Source organism: Ochotona curzoniae, unplaced genomic scaffold (assembly GCF_017591425.1).
Source record: "Ochotona curzoniae isolate NIBS_2020 unplaced genomic scaffold, NIBS_Ocur_1.0 contig_3498, whole genome shotgun sequence".
NCBI lineage: Eukaryota > Metazoa > Chordata > Mammalia > Lagomorpha > Ochotonidae > Ochotona > Ochotona curzoniae.
In genome coordinates, this window is record NW_024465885.1 from 29,069,011 (window position 1) to 29,089,684 (window position 20,674).

Genomic DNA, 20,674 nt, shown 5'->3' on the forward strand with positions numbered 1-20,674 from the left:
AACAATGCATTTTTTTTCTCATTTATTCAAATTCACTGCAGGAAGTAAACACTAAAAGATTAAAAAACAAAACAAAAAAATCCACACTGTAGTATGTACAGTTTCATGACATCACATGAAGAAATTAAATTTCTAATAAAAATGACAAATTATATTACTGAGCACAGAGGATCAAAATCGGTTATGTAAACCCCAGAATTCTTACCATGAATGGTAATGTGCCTGTATTCCAGTATTTTTTAATACTGGAATATTCCTGTATGTTTTCAATGGGATTGAAACATTCATGAAAGTAGCTGTGTGACTCCTTTATGTTAAACAGTAGTTGAATTAATTTATTAAAAAAAAAAAAGTAAGACCATTGGATTCAAAGCACATCCTTTCACAAAGTTTAAACCACAGAAGTCACATCCAGAAATGGAATACTGTCACACTGGGATGAACATCTGATCTGACTTGTTAAGACATTTTGCCAAATGCACAGATGCACAGGGTCCCCCATGCACTTTTCATGCAGCAGATAATCACAACTTAAATAAAATGTTTATTCTATACATTTTGTCCAGACTTGCAACTGTATACATACATGCACAATTTTTTAACCTGTCTGATTCTATTTACACTTATACATGGAATATACAGGAACCAAGGAGATTAAAAGGCTTTTCTCGTTGCATTAGAACAATACAAAATATGTATTTTTCATTAAGGAAATCACTATTTACATCACCTTTAAAAACTGATTTTAACATCTTCATGTAACAAGTCAATATATATATATACAATTTATATATATATATATAAAATATATACTCTCACCAGTTTACTCTTCTGTAAGATGCAGCACTGAATAAACAGGTAATGCTACCTTACTGATGTCAATGAGAGCTGTAGTACCCTTTCACAAATGACTTAATTAGGAAGAAATTATCTAGATATCTAAAATAGTCTTGGAAAATGTGTAGCATATGTGCATCCTTGTAAATATATGTGCATAAACACAGTGAATTCGTGGATGTATGCCCTTTCTCACTGCTCTCCTAAAAAAAAAAAAAGTCAAATTGGGGACACTGTCTAATAAATCAGAACCGCATTCTTTGTGGTCACATTTATTTATGCATTAGATATTCTCAATCCTTTTCCTGTTACTAAAAAAAAAATCAACCAAATAAACAAAAACAGCAATGCTGGCCTTGATACTCTTCTCTTTGACCCACATTTCATTCACTTGTCAAAAGCCCAGGTTCTCCTAACCTAGGGAGAATAGCTGTATTTTTTTTTCCTGACATACCTGGAAGGTTCTATACCTTCCACAATGATGAAAAAAAAAACAAAAAAGATTTAAAAGCTTACTTATACAGTGTAGACAATAAGATTATCACAGTATAAACATGGGGTAGAATATATTCACTGGCCAGTGGAATTCTCATGTCAGAATAAGCGTATGCTTTCAGTAAAATTCAGTCTTGACTATTATTATACAATATATCCAGTAACTTTGTACAAACCATCCTGAGAAAAAATAATCATTTTCAAATTTTAGATCATTAGGAAATAACACCCATTTTAATACAAAATTCTTAGAAACAGCTTCAAGTAGAACTTCAAATTAATTTGATAATTAATGGTTGATAATTTGTTACTAACCTGTTTTTACCATTAAAAGCCAAAACTAGTGAATGAAGTGTGCACTGTAAAAGCTGAACTTAAAAAGACTTATCTCAAAATCAAAACACAAGTGGCTCAGAATTAAGCTTTTAAAATTCTCATCACAATGGAGTGGCTGTTATACAATTCTGTCTGATACATGTGACCTCTGTACAAGTTTGCTTAGATCTGAGATTAGTGCCTTTCTTGGGTTTGAACTAAATGTTTTAACCTTTGTCAGCATTGTTCTTAGGACAATGGTCTTAATAGAAGTTAAGGATGTAGTCAGAAGTTTCCAAATCATCCTGGAATCACCTGAGTTTGGTAAGTGGCCCTGTTATTCCATCCCTAAGGCTAATTAAGTAGATGTTACTCATTAAAATACATGAATAATCAGATTTTCCTGAGATGTTGAGCCAGATAAGAAAGTTGTCCCCTCTACCCAATTTTTTTTTTGTCATAAAAAGTATTTTGAACCCGATTTCCAAAGACATAACAGTAATACAGGAATGACAGTACTGCAAATTTTGAGTTGACGTGAGATTGCAGTGGGGAATATAGGCATCATAGTTTTTTTTTTCTTTTTACAGTCCATATACTGAGAAGTCATAAGTAATGGTCCTCAAACGTCAGTGTGCAGAAGAAACGCCAAGGGAGCGAGTTCAGGTGCAGATGGAAGAGTCCCAGATCCACTGAGCAATCAGAGACCCTTGCCATGCAGATCTGACTTGATTTGCCTACAATTCTGCATTTTAGCACAAGTGCTCCAGAGGGTTTTTTTTTTCAGGTGTCTAAGTCCAGCTTTCAGAAATCCTGGCCCTGGGACTCCCAGGGACCACGGAATGGTGAGGATTAACTTTTACAAGAGATGGTGAAAGTTGTCCAAAGAAAAGCCATTTTATTTGTTATAAACAATTTCTTAAGTTTCCAACAATTCAGGAAACCACCTGAAGGTAAATGTTAGCTTCCCTAATTCTGTAAAAGGAGGTGTATTAATTTAATAAAGTAGTTAAAATACAAAAATGGAAATCTGTCTTTTTAATAAGGATCTATCAAACTTCCCTCAAATGTAATCAATTTTTACTAAGTACTATAAGGTTTAAAGAAACATGTATTGAAAAGGGCAGACACATTGGGAATCACAAAACCCCTTCCAAGAGTTAAAAATAAATATGTATTGTAGCAAAAAGTGAAAAATGTAAGTCTATGTTTTGTCTCCTTTATTTTTGAATTTGATCATGAGAAGTGAATCAGCACTAGGTGTTTAATTTGATATTATTCCCTAAAAGGTTACTTCAGGGTTTGGGCTTTTAAAAAATGTGTAAGCCGACTTCTGAAGAGCAAAATGAAATATCCTAATAAAGGCAGAAAATGCTGTAATCCACTATGGATGGAGTTTTACATTTTAATTTATGCCTCTTATTTATGATTACAAAATAATTTCATTCGTAGGCTACTCACAGTTGTTATCTGATGCATACAGAAGTGTTAACCAATTGCTAGTTCAGTAGTTTCCTCATAACATCTAATGTTAAGCAAAAATTAGTATGCATAAACATCACCAGTAACCAATACTTCTCAAAATAGAAAAAAAAAAGTTTCGATTATACCATGCTTTTCTCAAATCATGCTCTTATTTATACAGATCTCAAGTTCATACTAATTAGTTTTAAAGTGATACAAAGCTTGAAAGGTACATTTCATTCTGACTCTTTTTTTATTGTTAGCACGTTTCCCAGCAGTCCATAAACGTCTCCATTTGCACTGTGTGGGCGAGAAGCAGTATTTCCCATATGGCTATTGTACGGGCTTCTTGAATTGACGAAAGCAGCTTTACTTTCTGCAGCAGGCAGTAACTCTTCCTTGACTGTGACCTGTGAGACACTTTCAGCAGAGGCAGGTTCCCTCCACAGGTCCTTTTCCTGTGGCTCTCGGCTGGTAACAGAACTGCCTCCTTTCTGGAGCATGTAATACAAGATGGGGTTAGTTTTGGTCAGTCTTGGACAGTCTTTTTCATACTCATTCTTATCCACATCTGTGATAACCCATTTAATGGGTCCCTTCTCACTGGGCACAGAACACCCACTCAGAAGGCCAGGATCTGGCCTAGACCCTGCACAGCTCGTGTGCTCAGGGTAAGATGGACTCACAGGAGTTTTTACCACTCCTGGGTATGAAAATGTCCTGTTATTGATGCAACTACTGGGTTGAGTGGAACCGTACATCAATCCATTTAATGAAGAAATGCTGAAATCAGGTTTGCTATTCATCATACTAGTTTTGTGTCCTTTCCTTTTACTCTCAAAAACAGAGTTACTCCTGTGGGGGGACAAATCTCGCACACAGTTTTCTGAGAGAAGCAGTTGTTTCAACACATTGAAACTTTTGCTCTCCCTGGCCCAACTCCTGTGTTCATTTTCACTGGCTGAAGCGTGACCTGCAGGATATTTAAACTCGAGGTCATTTCTGTTAAATTTCAGCTCTTCCTGGTTCATCAAGGATCCATATAGTAATTCTGGAGTACTGTGACTGTTTGCAGCATCAAGGACATTATTTTTCACCTTTTTAAAGGGATTTTCTGATGGCTCAGCATAGAGCTTCCTTTTCTTAGGGACCATGCAAAGATTCTTGGACTCCAGAAGCGTCAGTTCACTGTTTCTGTAACTCTTGTCTGGGTCATCTGCCAGGTAACTTTCTTGGTTTTGTCTCAGCAATCGACTTAACAGACCATTCTTTGAAAAAGAAAAGTCCTGAGGTGAACTAAGCTCCGATTTAAAGTCCTCGCATTCTGATAAGGCGGCTGCTCCTCTCTGCACGGCAGGAGCCACACCTAACATCGGGCCATTCTTAGCATCATGGTTCAAGTGCACATTTGTATTATGAATATGTAAGTCATCGCATGGCTCAGATTTTATTTTCACCATCAGTATCTGTTCGCTTAAAGCTTTATCTGTATGTTCCTGAGTACTTTCGTCTCTTGCAGGAGTCTTTTCCTTCTTTTCACTCTTGCTTTTGTTGGTATTCCCCAGGAGCAGCTGGAGAACAGTGCGTCTTTCAAGCAGATTTTCTATTTCAGAACCAGAAAGTCCTGGTTCAGGAGCTGTCAACTGACTAGTGAATGCCTTATTTTCTTCAGCTGCATTTGCTTTATTTGAAAGCAGAGGGCTATTTAATCTCTCAATCATACCTATAGGTTTATCTGGATTTACACTTAGCAGCTGTTTGCTGGGTCGCTGCTCTTCGAGTGACATGGAAGACTGCATTCCACACTGCGCTAGATTTTGTAACAGCTTACTGGCACTGAAAGTAGCAGAGTTTTGCACACCTTCGTTTTGGGCTGGTTTATCTCCTTGAGATTCTTTGCTTTTTGTGAGGTCCATCAGGTGGTTAGATGCAGTACTTGCTAGCTTTTCAGACTGAGTATTGCGGGAGTAGGGTGTGGAATTCCACTTGATGACCAGAGAGTGCTGAGAAAGATTGATGGGAGACTCTGCTTGGGTGGATGCTAGTAATGGCGGAGTGCTCAACGGAGTAGTCCTGTTTGTGCTGGGGCTTTCGATTACGGAAGTCCTTGCATAATTTTGGGTACTGAACTTTGTCACATCATTGTGTACTCCCTGAGAGCTGGTGTTTTTTTCTGTATTTTCATCATTCTTATGGCCAAGTAGCAATTGGAGAAGTGTTACTTTCTGGTGTGAATTTAGCTTTGAATTCTTTGAGGTATCTTGATCTTCTTTGATATCTACATCTGGGACTTTTGGATCCCAGGTGTTAAGCAACGACTGAGTTAAGTTATCTAGAGAAACTGGTTGGTCAGATTCTTTTTCGATTCGGTGTTTGCAAGACAAGTCTATGGGAACACAGTTGGAGTAAGAACTTTCATCACCACTACTATCATCTGTAAAACTAGGATTATTGTCTGAATAGTCATCAATAGTTGTAGGGGTACTACTATTCTCAAAAATGCTTCCTTTCTCATTAAGACAATGTCCATTCATAGGCTTAGGTATGGTCTGGCTTTTCAGAAGATGTAAAAGCAAACTATTATTAGCAGCTTGTTTTACATTGTTTCTTTCTAGTGAGTTCTTATAGCCTGCACTTTTGGGAGAAGAAGGAACAATGCCCACTGGATTTGGAAATGTTGCAGCATTACTTTTGCTAGTCATTAGCTTGCTTGATGATGTTCTTGCCTGACCATTAAGATGGCTTGGCATTCCTTTTGAAAGCTGGAAGCTGCCAACATCCTTCTGGCCATTTTCTTGCAATCGGGCCATAGCAGCAAGTCTTTCACTTGCCACTTGATTTGCATTTTGTGTTTTTAAAGCATGTTCCCGAGAATACTGCTGCAAATGAGCTTCACTTGAAAGCAGTAATGCCAACTGGCTACAAGCAACACTAGGTTTAGGTGAGGTGGCAGGACTAGCCCTTTTTTCCACCATGCTTGCAACAGCCTGCAATCTTGCAGCACATGACAAGGGTTCACTCATGACCTTTGCTGCACTCTGTCCAACATGATGAGGTGACTCTACAAAACTATCTCTGATGAGGTTTTTAGTTATGTCAGGAAGATTGGTATCAGGTGTTTGATCTTTAGCTTTACTTTTCTTCAACAAAGTCTTCAGGTGACTTGATGCAACACCATAGCACCTCAAATCCTTTTCTACTTTTAGAGAATCATGACTAAGGGCATATCCCTGCTCCTTGAGGCTCTGCCTAATTTGTTGTGACAGAGCAACAGTCTGCAGCCTAGAGCTGAATGACTGAAGCAAAGAAGCCAGTAATGTGCTATCCTGTTTGCCTTTAGGCACATTGTCAACCACGCCAGCCAGCAAAGCTTCCTTCTTTACGTTTAAGTTTACGATGGAATCAGACAACCGCTTCCGCTTTGCTGCATTCCAGTCCTCAGAAGACTGCAACAGCCTGGCCTTTTTGAGATGCAGCATGCCAGATCCCTGGTAAGTCTGTGTATTGAGAACTGGACCATTGCTTTGACAGGTGGGAAATGCACTGCCAGAAATGTTAAAGTTCTGATCGTCTTCATTGTGGCCAGCAGACTTGTTGTCGATGGCAGTGCCTGATCCCCCTGCTGCTTGATGCATTAGTAATCCTTCTAGGTAAGTTAAAACAATAGAATCCTGGTGCACATCAGAGCCAAGCTCTTCTCCATGAGTCATGTTCAATACAAGTGTTCACAAGGGCTTGGTTCCGATTCACTTTAAAAATGGTTTTCTCTGCGTGATTGAGATTAACTTCAATAAGGATGCATGTGTTTATCACCTTCCATAGCAATTAGATAGAACTGCACTGTTACATTCCAACCAGGGTTTTTTTTTTTTTGTTTGTTTTGTTGTTGTTGTTTTTTCTAGCAAAATATAAAAGGCAGGCAAACTCCAATGCAGTCTGGTCACACAGTTGGTCAACTTTTAAGGAAGAAGTGGAATTCCTGAACACTCGGGTCTGCAGCAGCAGCAAGCAGATATAATCCTTAGTGAATATACTGTTTTTCCATCTTCATCTTTTGCTCCCCATTAAATGCAAATATCAGTACTCTAAAAAAAATAAATAAAAACAGTTAAGGAGGTGCAGGACTAGGACTGTGCTATGATCCCTATAAGCAAAAGAATACAGCATTTGTAAGTTTAGACTTATCTATTCTACACAAGAAAACATATACCTATGTATTATACGTTATTATTAGAAAATATTTAATAAACACATACATTGTATCACTTTGTTAGTACTTCATTTTACTGTCATCCGTATTACATTAAATTCTACCAGAAATCCTATGGGTGAACCCATCTTGTTAAAATGATCAAATCGTTTAGGGGAAACAATTTATGGTGTATAGCTAGCTTTCAAACACTGCTGAGCACATTTCTGTAATTTCTGCTTTCAGTGTTATTGGTCTACAAGGGAGCCGGAATTAGCTTCCTTATGTTTCTGGACATTTAGAAAAAAACAAAGTAGACAGAGATGGTCATAAGTGTGATGTGGGGCTGAGGCCAACAGAAGTGATTTACTTAACACTCCTGTTTTCAAAGAAATGGAAGAAGTAATAAGCTTAAAGTTATTTGGTAGGCTCTGGCAAAGTAGGAAAATCTTAATCACATTTATAAACATTAAAATATGTATAATGACAAGCTTATCTATGAATAGTCTTTACCATGACTTAATAAAGACAGAAGAGAGTGACACTTCTCAGAAGTTCATGTAGGTTTATCTAAAGGCTTAATATGTCTGTTTTAAAAATCCTTATTCATATGTTCCATATAGGACTTTTGATTTGAAATCCGTTTCTTTGTAAACTAAAAAAGTAGACTATGAAGTATGAGAAACATCTTTTATTAGAATCAGCAAAATATTCCACTGATACTTACTATCAAAGATAACACCAAACAAGTTTACATCACCACCATACTGGCAACTGATGAACCCACTGCATTTCTAATTAGATACACTTTTGTTAAGACAGATTTTTGATAGAGGGCCATTACACCATTAGAAGAGCAGCTGGAATAAATTACATGAAGTTTGCTAGTGAAGCTGGCAGAATATATTGTTTAAAAAAGATCATCTTATTCAAGACTAAGTGGTAGCTTTCCAGATGAAATGATTAACCAGAAGTTAACTTTTTGGAAAGCACTACAATGATTACTGGACAAATCACTGGACTTCCTGATTAAAATTCTAAATAATTAAGGCCATGAAAAAGAACACAGAAAAGAAACAGGGACAATGAAGATATATATGATATGTAAGATGTAAGTTGAGAAGATTCTTCTTTGAAATTTCAAGCCTATCAACTTACTATGATCTCTGGGTAGACATTTGTAATAGCAGTCCAGATGCTGCTAGGGATGCCTGCATCTTCTATCATAGTAACTACATTTGTCTCACTGAAACTCTCCCAATCCGATCTTCCTGCTAATGGCTACCCTGAGAGGCAGCAGCCTACTCACTCAGATGGGAGACCGCCATTGAGTTTGCAGCTCCTGAGTTTTCAGCCCAGCCCTGACTGCTGAAAGTTTAAGACATGAACCAGTAGATGGAAAATCTTTACCTATGTCTGTCTAGTTTTCAAATAAATATTTTAAAACCAAAAGTAGGTGCACATTTTTATAGAGGATAATAACATGGAATTAAAGAAATAAGGTTTGATAATCATACTAACTTTACGCTTAAACATTTAACATGTAGTGTAAATCTACTGTATGAGTATTTCTATCTCTACCACAGGGATCCTTTCGATCCTCGACTGGACTGAGTAAAAATCAGTCAAATTCATATCAGTGACTTGATATTTGATTTTTAAGTAGCCTTATTCCACTGAAACAGAAGAATGCAATAAGACAATTGGTGCACTTTTTGTTATTATTCGTGTTATTTCTATTCCACATTTTATTACGCATAACACATCCTTCAAAGTAGCATTCAACACTATAGAAAGACTGAATTAATATGTTTTTGAAGTTACATATTTCTGAATTTACAAATCAGATCTTCAAGTTTATTTAAAAATTTTTTTTAAATTTTTATTGGAAAGGCAGATTTACAGAGAGAAGAAACAAAGATTTCCATCCACTCGTTCACTCCCCAGGATGGCCTCAATGGCCAGAACTAGGGTAATCCAAAGCTGGCAGCCAGCAGCCTCATGCCTGCTCCAGGTCTCTCAGTGTTACAGAGGTCCAAACCCCAGAGCTAGTCTCTGCTGCCTTACCAGCAGAAGCGGAGGTGGACCAGAAGTGAAGCAGCTGGGACACGAACCAGCACTCTTGTGAGATGCCAGTGCAAAGAGGTAGAGGATTAGCCTGTATGCCACCCTGCTAGCTCCTCAAGTTTATTTTAAAGGGAACAGCCATATTATTTTGCAAACGGGCTTCACTTCTGCACTTAACTACTTATCGAGCTCTCTGACCATTTATTTCTTGTCCTAACAAATACTTAATGACAGAGAATAATAATCATCATTTCTGTTTTAACATAGTAATATAAGCACATTACATTTGTTAATACCAAGAACACATAACAACATAAACAACAATTTTAATTCTTGGGTCAGAGACTTGTGCTAATTAGAATTAGTCAAGAGCAATACAATGTGACTCAACATTATAATACATGGAATTATTGAATGAACAAACTGGGACTAAGAAGAACCTTCCTTAAGATTCTGAAGTAATATTATTATAATTTTAAAAAAATATTTGAAAAAGACAGTTACAGAGAGAGAGACACTAAGCAATGTGAGTCTGTGCCTTCAGGTTTCTAGAATATTGCTGATATAATTTTTTTTCTACCCATGCCTTTACCTATGACTTTGTTAAACAGAAAGTATAAATAAATTAAAAAGCTAAATGTTTTGAAAAACCCTTTGGGATTATTTTAAGTTTTCTAAAAGAAAAATTTAGTTGAAGGAAACATGAACAAGTACTTCCAAGATCAAGACAATTATTTTTCATCCATTACTCCCAAAGAAGTCCTTTACAAAGCACCGGTTACAAGAAGCAGCAAGAGCTTCTTCTGAAACCTGCTGTCTGAGACAGGCCTCTCCTGTCAAGCCTGTGTCTCCTGGGGGGCCTGCTTCAGGTGACACACCTACCACCTGCACCCTATCAGAAAGCCAGGTGTTACACAAGCAGGAGTTTCAGTTACTCCTATCATTGAAAACACTTTAAGGAGCACAGAGAACCAACTTTGTTCAAGTAACTTTCTTTCCCACCTTTAAACAACTAAAGGAGGAAAATAAGCAGAGCACCGGCTTTCAAAGTCTTGCCTTCTCACAAGTTTGAAAACTAAGCAAGGAAAGGAGACATGATATCTGGATATAGCATACCTCAAACTTTAAAAGTACCTGATATACAGATTTCTGAAGGTTAAAAATGTCATTTCAAATTATTCTGCATGAGCCTAATATTTTTGCAAAAAATACATAAATAAATAAAGACTAGCACATCATTTTCGAGACATTCAAGCACAGTTCTCCTGCCTGCTTTTACCGACATATTTCTGAAGAATGTTGCCAGGCTGACACTGGAGTGCATTCAATTACAAATACCTCAGGGTCAACATACACTTAAGATTAGGTTTCTTAAGGGATTTTTGAACAACGTATTTAAAAACTGGAATAATTTATAAAATGCTGCAATTAGAGATTTTGCATCACTCTATTTGAAAGTGCTCAATATCTTCTTCAAAGACTACTTACATTTACTTACTACTTTACTTTCTACATTTACTTACTACTTTACTTTCTATAAAATTTTAGAATAACTTTAAAAGGTGTAAGATGCAATACCAAGATATGACTAGATCAAAATTTGCTCTTTATAATTTTAAAGAGCTCATGTTAATCCTCAGCCTATCAAGAAAAGTCATTAAAAACATGTCTGGATCTAACAAGATATACCAGATTCTTTAAATGATATAAAATGTATTTGAAGTTTTCCTTGAGTGGGGAAGAGAGGACCAGCTCTCACCTACTGGCTTGCTCCCTACAGGCTAAGGCAAAAGCTGAGAGCTGAAAAGACAGTCCACAAGAGCCCAGATGGCACCTCCTGGGATCTGCATGGCAGCAGGCTGGAGTCTGCAGCCAGAGCCAGGAATCCAGGCTGGCTGCATTACGGGAGGTAGGCCTCTCAGTAGGTGTCCTAACCACTGCAACAAACCCACCAGACCATATCTTTTCTGGAATTTTCAAAGTCCCCTGCACTTGCCTAAATGATTCAATGACTTCCAGTTGCTTATATTACCTAATTCAAATTGTGTTACTTTCAAAAACTTCAAGAACTCATAATGAGGTTGAAAATACATAATCATCTTGGTTCCACTCAGGGAATTACTTCTGTATCATCTACTTCCTTCCAATCTCCCTTATCACACAGCTATCTTACCATTTAAAGAACAGTTTCACATAATTAGGGTAGCTTAACATTACAGAAGATATAAGAACATGGCCCATACATCCTCTAACACAGGGTTAGATACTCTTGCTACAAAACATCAAGTGATGGACACTAAAATAATCAAGTACGCCCTACTGTGTAACTAACTGGGATGAAGACAGCACATTCCATTTTGTTCTTAGAAGCATTACTCTTTAACTCTATTTTTTACTTGTTGATTGTTCAGCTGAGAAAATGCACCTAGGATGCTGTGGACTAAAGGCAGAGACAAGGCCTACACCGCGCATGCCTACAGTGCTAATCGTCTCGTGTTTACTTTCATTTTCTGATTTATTCAGAAGGATTATCATTCTCTTTGATGTTCTCGACAGAGAATAAAAACTACTAAGTTCCCAATTGTGTTTAATTAAGTTAAAATGTCTACAAATTTTTTTTGCATTCTTGAAATATGATCCAGTTTAATTGGATATGCGGTAAGGAAACGGAAGACGATATACTAGTAACGACATATTTGACTACCATATCATTCTACTAATCCTCCAAACCTTTTTCATTATTTTTTGTATTATTATTTTAGTTATTTTTTAAAGCATAGCTTGGAATAAATGATGAATTAATTTGCTAGATACTAAAATGGCAAAATGCTTAATACAAGAAAAACAAAATCATGAAAATAAAAAGGTGATTATCTATGAAATAATGTGATATGTATTTAAATTATGTCTATGAAACACTTGACTTTCAATTGTTTCCACGAAATCCTGTCCAATTTCTTCTGCATTATCAAGTAAAACCAACTTGAGTGCTACATTTAAAGGAAATTCTGCAATGTTCCTTAAATGAGGATTTGTATTGGTAACTGCAGTTCCTAAAAATGTAAATAATTCAAGAACACTTGTTGCCCTCTAAGATAAGATCCTAAAAGTTCAAAAGCTGAACAGGAAACAAAAAGTTAGGTACGATTTACCAACAGGGTGTAAAATCAAACAGGTATCCAAATGAAGGTAACTTTCCAAATCAAGGGTCATTGAAAAATTAGAACACATACAACTCAATATTTAATGTACAATTAGAGAATGCAGCTAACATTGCAGATAGAAATCTTGAAACTTTATTAAAAGCAAAAACTACAGTGAATCCTCTTGTATAAGCTAAAAGAAAGCTAAATGTCTATCACTGTTGCTTCAAATGTAGTTTTGTAAAACCTTACTTGTTAGCTTTGTCAAACCTAAGATTTAAAAAGTTCTATTATTGTTTTAATGATTTGTGATTACTTTAAAATCTACAACATATGAGTGAAATGGTCATTTTCCCATTCAACTACTAGTAGAAAATCTGTTGTCTGTATTCCTACTAAATTAGGGTTTTTTGGGTTTTGACTTGGTAAACTTATTCAGTGAAGTAGTGAGCCTTTTTACCATAATGTTAATCAAAAATGTTATCTCAAAAACTAAAAATGAAGACAGAAAGGGAGGAGGGAGGAAGCTGGGAAGTAGCTGGAGCAGAAGGGAATGTCATTATGTTCTTAGACCTGTTCCTACAAATCGCACTAAATGTCAGAAATAATTAAAATTTTGAAAAACTAGGGAAAAAAAGAATTAAACATTTGAGTGTCAGAATTTTCTACTAGAGAACAGTAAGGAAGTAGTGAAACAGCAACTTGGAAATTTCACTAAAATATACTTCTAATTTTTTACAGAAATGTATTATAACTGGAATACAATTCTTGAAGGAATTTGAATTTCAAGACAGTAACTTTTTGGGTAACGTAACAGTTATCACAGATGGGTGGTTGTACAAGTTAATGGGTGCACCCTGCCCCCTTCTTGAAATGAATTTGTTTCAAAGCATTCTGCTGAACAGAGGATCTCAACATTTGTGATTACAACCTAAGTGGTTCTCGGCCGTGTCTCAAGGGTCCTCACGTGAGAACACACTGCAGAGGTGGAGACCAGGGAAGAGGCTGAGCGCCGCCTAGACTGTTCTCTACAACCTGAGGGACCTAACAGATTTTTGCCCAAGACCAAATCTGCTCCTCACTTTCAGGTCCATCAGCTTTAACTGGCCTGTCAGCTGCTTCCTTCCAAGTAAAACAGTGTCACTCACACTCTAGGCTGGTCAGGGGACTCCACTGCCTGTCCAACTCAACCGTGCAGTACAAGGACATAGGTATCTGAGGGCCTCTTCAACTCAAACACTGTATTTCTGTGATCCCGAGTAATCTGTCAAATTTTAGTAGATAAAAACGACAAGTAGTTTAAGCAAAAAGATGATGTTCTGTCATAAGCTTGTATAAATAACAAGGACTAGTATGCGTTAGTCTTTTTCTGTGAATTCTAATAGAAGGAAGTGGTTTTGAAATAGCCATATACCCTATCCACTAAATATTTCCAAAAGTTATTTATCTTCACTATTTGTTTCGCAGTAAGAGCAACAGAATTGAAAAGATCAATTTATCTAAAAGCTAAATATGAACTTAAACTGAAACTGGAACTTCTGCTGATCTCAATATGGCTACATACTGAATAAATGTAGGAACACGGGAAGGATTTAAAATCTTTAACAATGCACAAGAATGCAACAATGTGTAAAATAACTGTCCTAGACACACAAACACCCCTGGTAATGGATAAATCAAAATAAAGGACTTCTTCTAAGGCTTGTGCATGTGAGCCAGACACAATAATCCTACTATTCTTTTATTTTTAATAAAATTCTAGATACAATTTTAAAAATACAGAATCAATTACATGACAAGGCAATATTCAATAGTGGTTAATAATTATTCAATGTTTTCTAGAATATCTTCTCTTAAAAAAAACACAAAACAATCACTAACACATTATTTTGATAGCATATAAGTATAAAACAACATTTAAACGTAAAAGTAACAAAAGGTAGAGCTTCTCCTAACCTCTGTATAGCAAACTAACTGGTGATACCAGTTTTCAGAAGCATAACGTTTTCCAATTTCCACCAAAGTAAGAAATATAATGGAAAATGGATCTTGTACTCCTAAAATTGTTTGAGTGTCTATAGCTTATAAATAGGGACACCCCTTGAGATGGGAGCATAAATCCTACCACACTACACTCAGCTATGGTTTCTCCATCCCTAAAATAGATTTGACATACAGACACAAGCACAAGGTCAAGGTCACAGATCAGCAAGAAAGATTACCAACACAACTGATGTAACAGCTGGCATTTAATCAAAGTTCCTAGGATTTTTAGTGCACGTTGCAGACACTCTCCATTTACTCACAGGGTGCCCTCTGTTTTAGACAATGTTCTTCACATTGGGAAACAATTACTTCATATACTTTTTTGCTACACAGGATATTCTGGTAAAAATCTTGTCATTGGATCATAGTGAAAGGGCACATAGCCTTCACAACTGAGAATTTCCATGTATATGCATGCTTGCTTGCACATTTATTTTGGCATGTTTGTTATAGCTGATATCTTCCACATAAAAAGTTTGAAACTACTTTACAGTTCCCTGAAGGACCATGCTCCCCAAAACTTAAGATTTTAATTTCACTTGAAGCTGAAATTCAATATCCATTCTGTAATATTCTCAGGTTACTTCTCCTCCAAATAAACAGATTTCACTGTTAAGTACTGGTTCAACCAGAGAAATTCTATAATGTATAGACAGTCTTCTGTGACAATTTGTAAAATATCACATATGAGAAGAAACTGAAGAGTACAATTATACAACAGAACTACAACTATTTCAGTTTGTCCAATTAGAACCTGGATTTATCTTACATTCTGTTTATAAAACATAATTCTATGATGGATGTTTGAACAGAAAAATTCAGATCAAGAGCTCATTTTTAAGAATGCCTATCTTTGTTCAGGCAAATTTACACTGTAAGAGCTTACTTTGCTAATCTAATATCACTTGCTACTGTTTATATGCTTGGCAAATTGCTTACAGTATATGATATAGCACCTTAATGTTCTCAATTGCTAGACTCTTGTTTTGCAAAATTATCTTTGACGGGAAGGTTTGAATCAAAATACCAGGATTGTCATGCCAAAATTTTTAACTAAGGTTTCTAGTTTTTCTATACCAAAACAAAGTAAAAAGAAAACAAAAATTATCAAATTATTATAAAAAGTTTTTTTTTTACTAGGAGGTTTATCAAAATTACTACTGATTGATGCTAAGGTTCCAGTACATCTGACTTTGATCACAAAATCTATTTGACAAATTCTTTTGAAAACAAATGGAATCTATTACTAAATGTACTAATGTAATCTTTAGAGAAATCCCTTATTAATTAATGAATATTTTCTGCTTAATTTGCTACCTGTGGGGGAAAAAAAGAAACAAAAATGATGACTGGCTGTGAGGGACCAGGAACTTTGATGTTCCAGAAGTAGTAAGCACTGCAAGAGGCAGAGTCCTGCGGGTACTGGCCCATAATGCAGACATCTGGACAGCAGGTCTGAGCTAGTCGTTGGAATACACATATTCCCACAAACACAATCCAGACACAGATATGGTTATGATATTTCCAAAGGGACGCTGTCAACCAGCCTGAAAGGGTCCCATTGCATTGCATTAATGAACACAAAATATAAACAGCATATGAACATTTAATGTCTTTAAATATTAGCAGATAATTCTAGAATTTCCTTCAACTAGAAAGATGAAACCACTAAGTTTAATTTTCACTCCAGATATGGCTGTGCACATTTTCCCCTAATGTCTCTTTTGCTCATCTCTGCACATAACCATGTGCTTTAAGTAATGGTCCCAGATAATGCTATCCAAGACCTGGTTTTGCCAAAGCCCAGATCTGAGGCTTAGTCCGTTTATGCATCAGGAATAGACCAAACACGGTCCTTGCTAAAGCACCATTCCAAGGCAGCCTTCTCAGGAAGCAACAGTTATCGGTTGGGGACCGATTTTTATTTCTGTAACTTCACAACCCTCAGATTTTTTTAATCATCTTACTAAAAAAAATGTATTTTGATTTGCTAATTCTGGGCTCCTACAAGAGTGTATACTCCTTACAGGTGAGAATTCTAACCGTCTAATCCTTACAGTCCAGCATCTGGTGAGGGTAGCATGCCAGGAGAACATACAGGCAGTCAACCTCTTAGATGCTCGGTCTGTAAAATGCAGTTGGGCTGTCATTATTCTAAGGTACCATAAAATTTCAAGTGAAAACTGCAATATTTTTATAATGTTTGCTTTACAACTTAACAAATCATTGTCCCTGAATATAACATATATATATATAGTAACAGAAAGAAAGAATAAAAAAATAGTCTATTCCACAAAATGAATTTTTGTTAGTCCATAAAATACCTACTAGTTTTTGTGGAAAACATGAAATATAAACATTTAAACATTTTTATATTTTCAAAAGGTGTTAAAGTTTCTGTGAAATTATCTTTATCTTAACACTCAATTACAAAGATTTGATCATGTTCATTTAGTTGCCTTCAATTGCTGTATCCCCAGTTAAAGTTAGTAAATTCTGGTTTGCAATAATAACAAGCACAGGTGTATAGGGGATGGCATTACAGCACAATGAGGTAAGCCTGAGATGCTGGCATCCCATTTGAGCACCAGTTCAGTATCAACCTGCTCTTCTTCCAACCTAGTCCCCCATTAGTGTGCTGGAGAGGGCAGCAGAAGATATTCCGAGTGACTGAGCCCCTGCCAACCACACAGCAGAAACCACATGGAGTTTCTGGCTACTGGCTTGGGCGTAGACCAGCTTCAGCCACCGTGGTAATTTGCGGGGGTGGGGTGGGGGGTGGGGGGGGTGTTAACCAAGATGGAAGATCTCTTTCTCTGTCTCTCTCAAGTAATTAAGTTTTTAAATGAATATGTATTCAAACATACTACCATGGTTTTTTTTAAATCAAATTTCCCTTAAAATTTTCTCCCCTCCAAAGAAGAGTAATTAAAACTTATCTAAACTAACACATACTTAAAACATCTTAGATGGAGATGTTAAGAAACGAAGTTTCACAAGGAAAGATGACCTAAAACCAGACAAATCAAACTCATTCTAAGAAATAGTTACTAAAGAAACAACAAAATTAAGTCTTTTTGAACTAAATGCATTTTTTCCATGAATTGTTTCAACAATTGAGAAAGTGTTTCTCTGTGCCCATTTTAAAAATTAATTCTTCAAGTAGATACTTATGAACTGCCAAATCACTTGTGTTATAAGGATTCTGTGAAATTGGTCAAAGCTATTCTTACAAAGATCGTTTTCATTTGAAGCTCTATTAGTTGAAGAACATCAAATATGAACTTTCACCGAGTTTGGCAAAATAAAAACAGTATCTTAGAAAATATGGTTCGATTAAAACATGTAAGAGCAGCCTGGCTGAATCTGAAAGACTAAATCTGGGGGAAAAAAAAGGTCAATTCAACAACAAAAAATACTATTGAAGTTGGGCTTTGTTCAATATCGACACACAAGTCAATATGCCATTACTGAGCCTTCTCTACTTTGTAATATAGTTGCCATTAGTAGAAATATAAAACCAAGGAAAATCATTTCTTTGACCCATATTGAAGAGCTAAATCTCAAGTCTACTTGTGCTTCATATCAAGGTGTTAAACCTTGATCATGTTTCTTGTTCTGAGGATGTTAACAAGTTGCAGGAGTTCAAAAAAGATCCAACTTTGTCCTAGATGGATAAGGCTGTAAAAACCCAGCTTGCTAAAATGTAAAGTAAGACACTTTTCAACACATGAAAACAAAGTAAATTGTGCTTCAAAAGATAAACACATATATGAAGCTATTCACTATGAAGTATCAAATTTCCTTATCAACTACTATAAATTGATTTTTGGGGGAAGGCTGATGTTAGCAACTAAAACTAATGACTTCTTTTCAAAGTTAAACAGACAAACACACCGTCTTCCATTACTCTAGACACATAGATTTTTAAACATTAAATAATACTGAAAGAGCAGCTAGTTTCTATAAGCCAAAATCTGTTTTCTCTGGTGACTGTACTATCAGCTATCAATTTCTTAACATCATGGCTTATAAAATGACTTGCCACATAAGACAGAATCAGATAATCTAAAAATTACAAGAGTTGAAGGATCAACTGCCTAACCTATCATCCCGTGTGTTTAATCCCTTTATAACCTTCCTACATGCTACTGTTTATTTCTGACAACCTCCAGTTACCATGGGCTATCTATTGAACTGATATCTTTCGTAACTCTCTAGGTCTGGGCTCAATTTCTGGCTCTTTCATTTGGCAGCTGTTGCACTTTGGGTAAGCTTTATCATTCACAAAAACTAATAATACTTCACAAAAACATTATGAATAAACATGATAATGCTTAGGTTAGCCACATAACAGGTAAGTAAGATTATCCCTTATTTTGAGAACTTTTTCCATAAGTACAGAATATTTTCCTTTTAGTAGGCCACAGTTAATCTCTTTTCAGTCTGACCACTGGTTCTTCTAGGGTTAAAGAACTTGTTAATTCTTCATTTGTCTTTTAAATCAGAAATGCAGTCATTTTCTACTGACTGGCTCTTTCCTGTTGTGGAGATTCAGGTACAAAAGCTAAAATCCATTGCTGATAGGAGTCTAACAAAAGCACGTAAGTGTTTCTGGGATTCATTCTTTGATGGACGCTGCAAAGCTATCATTTTATTATTTTTACAAATTCACTGATCAAACCAGAGTATAAAATCTTCTTAGGAGATGGCATTTGGCCTAGTTGAGAATATGCCAATTAGGCCGTGGTGCTCACTTGGGGAGTGAATCATCGGACGGAAGATCTTCCTCTCTGTCTCTCCTCTCTGTATATCCGCCTTTCCAATAAAAAATAATAAAAATAAATGTTTTTAAAAAAATAAATAAAAATGTAAACAGGCTTATTTTTCATTTTTTTGAAAAACAGACAGATATTTGGAGAAATGATTCACTTCCCACATGTCTACAACAGCTGGGTTGGTCCAGATTGAAGCCTAGAACTCAATCTGGGTATTCCATGGGGGGTGCGGGGGCGGAGGCAGGGACCAAACTATGGCAACCATTACCAGCTACCTCCTAGGCTGCACATCAGCAGGAGGCCGGAAGAGGATGCAGGGAGGACACTCCAAGACAGGCACGCTCATACGAAATGCAGGTGTTCCAAGAGGTGTCTGAAACTACACATCACTCACTCCACTCTCCTGGAAAACTGTTTCTCTCACTCTCTGCTCTGCCTCCCAAATAATTTTTGAAACCTCTATTCTAGTTGGAAAAGTAGAAGAAAAAGAAGGGTTTTTTTTTTTTTTTGCATGAAAAACCCTTAAAAAAGAAAAAAGAAAAGAGAAGAGAAACAAGAATTTTGCAGAGCTAAAGACCAAGTGCCTGAGAAGGGAGCTTGCTAAAGTGATGTTTGCAGAGGCAGGGATGAAACTTTCCTAAGACTAAGGATTATCACAAAGGGAACACAGGCAGTTACACCTAATATAAGTTGAATGGAAAAGATGGCAAAAAAAAAAAAAACCCAGTAACTTCATCAGGAAAGAGGCATCAATGGCATGAGTTCCAGAATTCAAAAAGTGCTGCAGCTTTTTTGCCTTCACTGTATCTCCAATAGCACTTTCTTTAAGCTCAGTAAGCTCTACTGAATATGCCAAAGACTGTGGATCCACATAATAAAAGGAAATACTGCAATCTAACTAATGTATATGTGTGGCTATTACAAAATCTGAAAGACGTGAATGCCTTAATAACATCCTGCATGGCATCATTTGCAAGGAGGATATGATTCAGAAGTCCTGGGTAACCATTCCTTTTCCTTCAAGGAAGCAAATAACTTCCTGCGATCCTTCAAATTAACCAAAGGGATGTGTAAAGAACGGGGCCACCAGGTGTGATGAGGTCAGGGACTCCATGGTGTAAGATAAAGAAAATGTCCACCCATTCTATAGAAGGTGGTGACAACAAGAAGGGTCAGGCCAGCCGTTGTTTTTGTTTTGCTAAATCTTTCTCTTTTCTAAAGACTCTCTTCCTTACTACAAGCATCAGGAGAATGGATCAATATTTGGAAGCTAACCAAACTGGACCAGTTAGCTCCTTTCCTGAGATCTGGGATTCAGAGACAGACAAAAAACTTCATTT

The 20,674-nt window shown here is 36.4% G+C and overlaps 1 protein-coding gene across 2 annotated transcripts in view; it reads right to left on the reverse strand.

Moving 5' to 3' along the window:
- Positions 1–343: 343 nt before the first annotated feature.
- NRIP1 (nuclear receptor interacting protein 1) overlaps positions 344–20,674 on the reverse strand; it is an 87,382-nt gene continuing 67,051 nt past the window's right edge. For both annotated transcript variants that reach the window (XM_040980645.1, XM_040980644.1), the window contains one exon: positions 344–7,196. In XM_040980645.1, the coding sequence (XP_040836579.1) occupies positions 3,348–6,821 (3,474 nt within the window). In that variant the 5' untranslated portion in view covers positions 6,822–7,196 and the 3' untranslated portion in view covers positions 344–3,347. The remainder of the gene's footprint in view (positions 7,197–20,674) is intronic.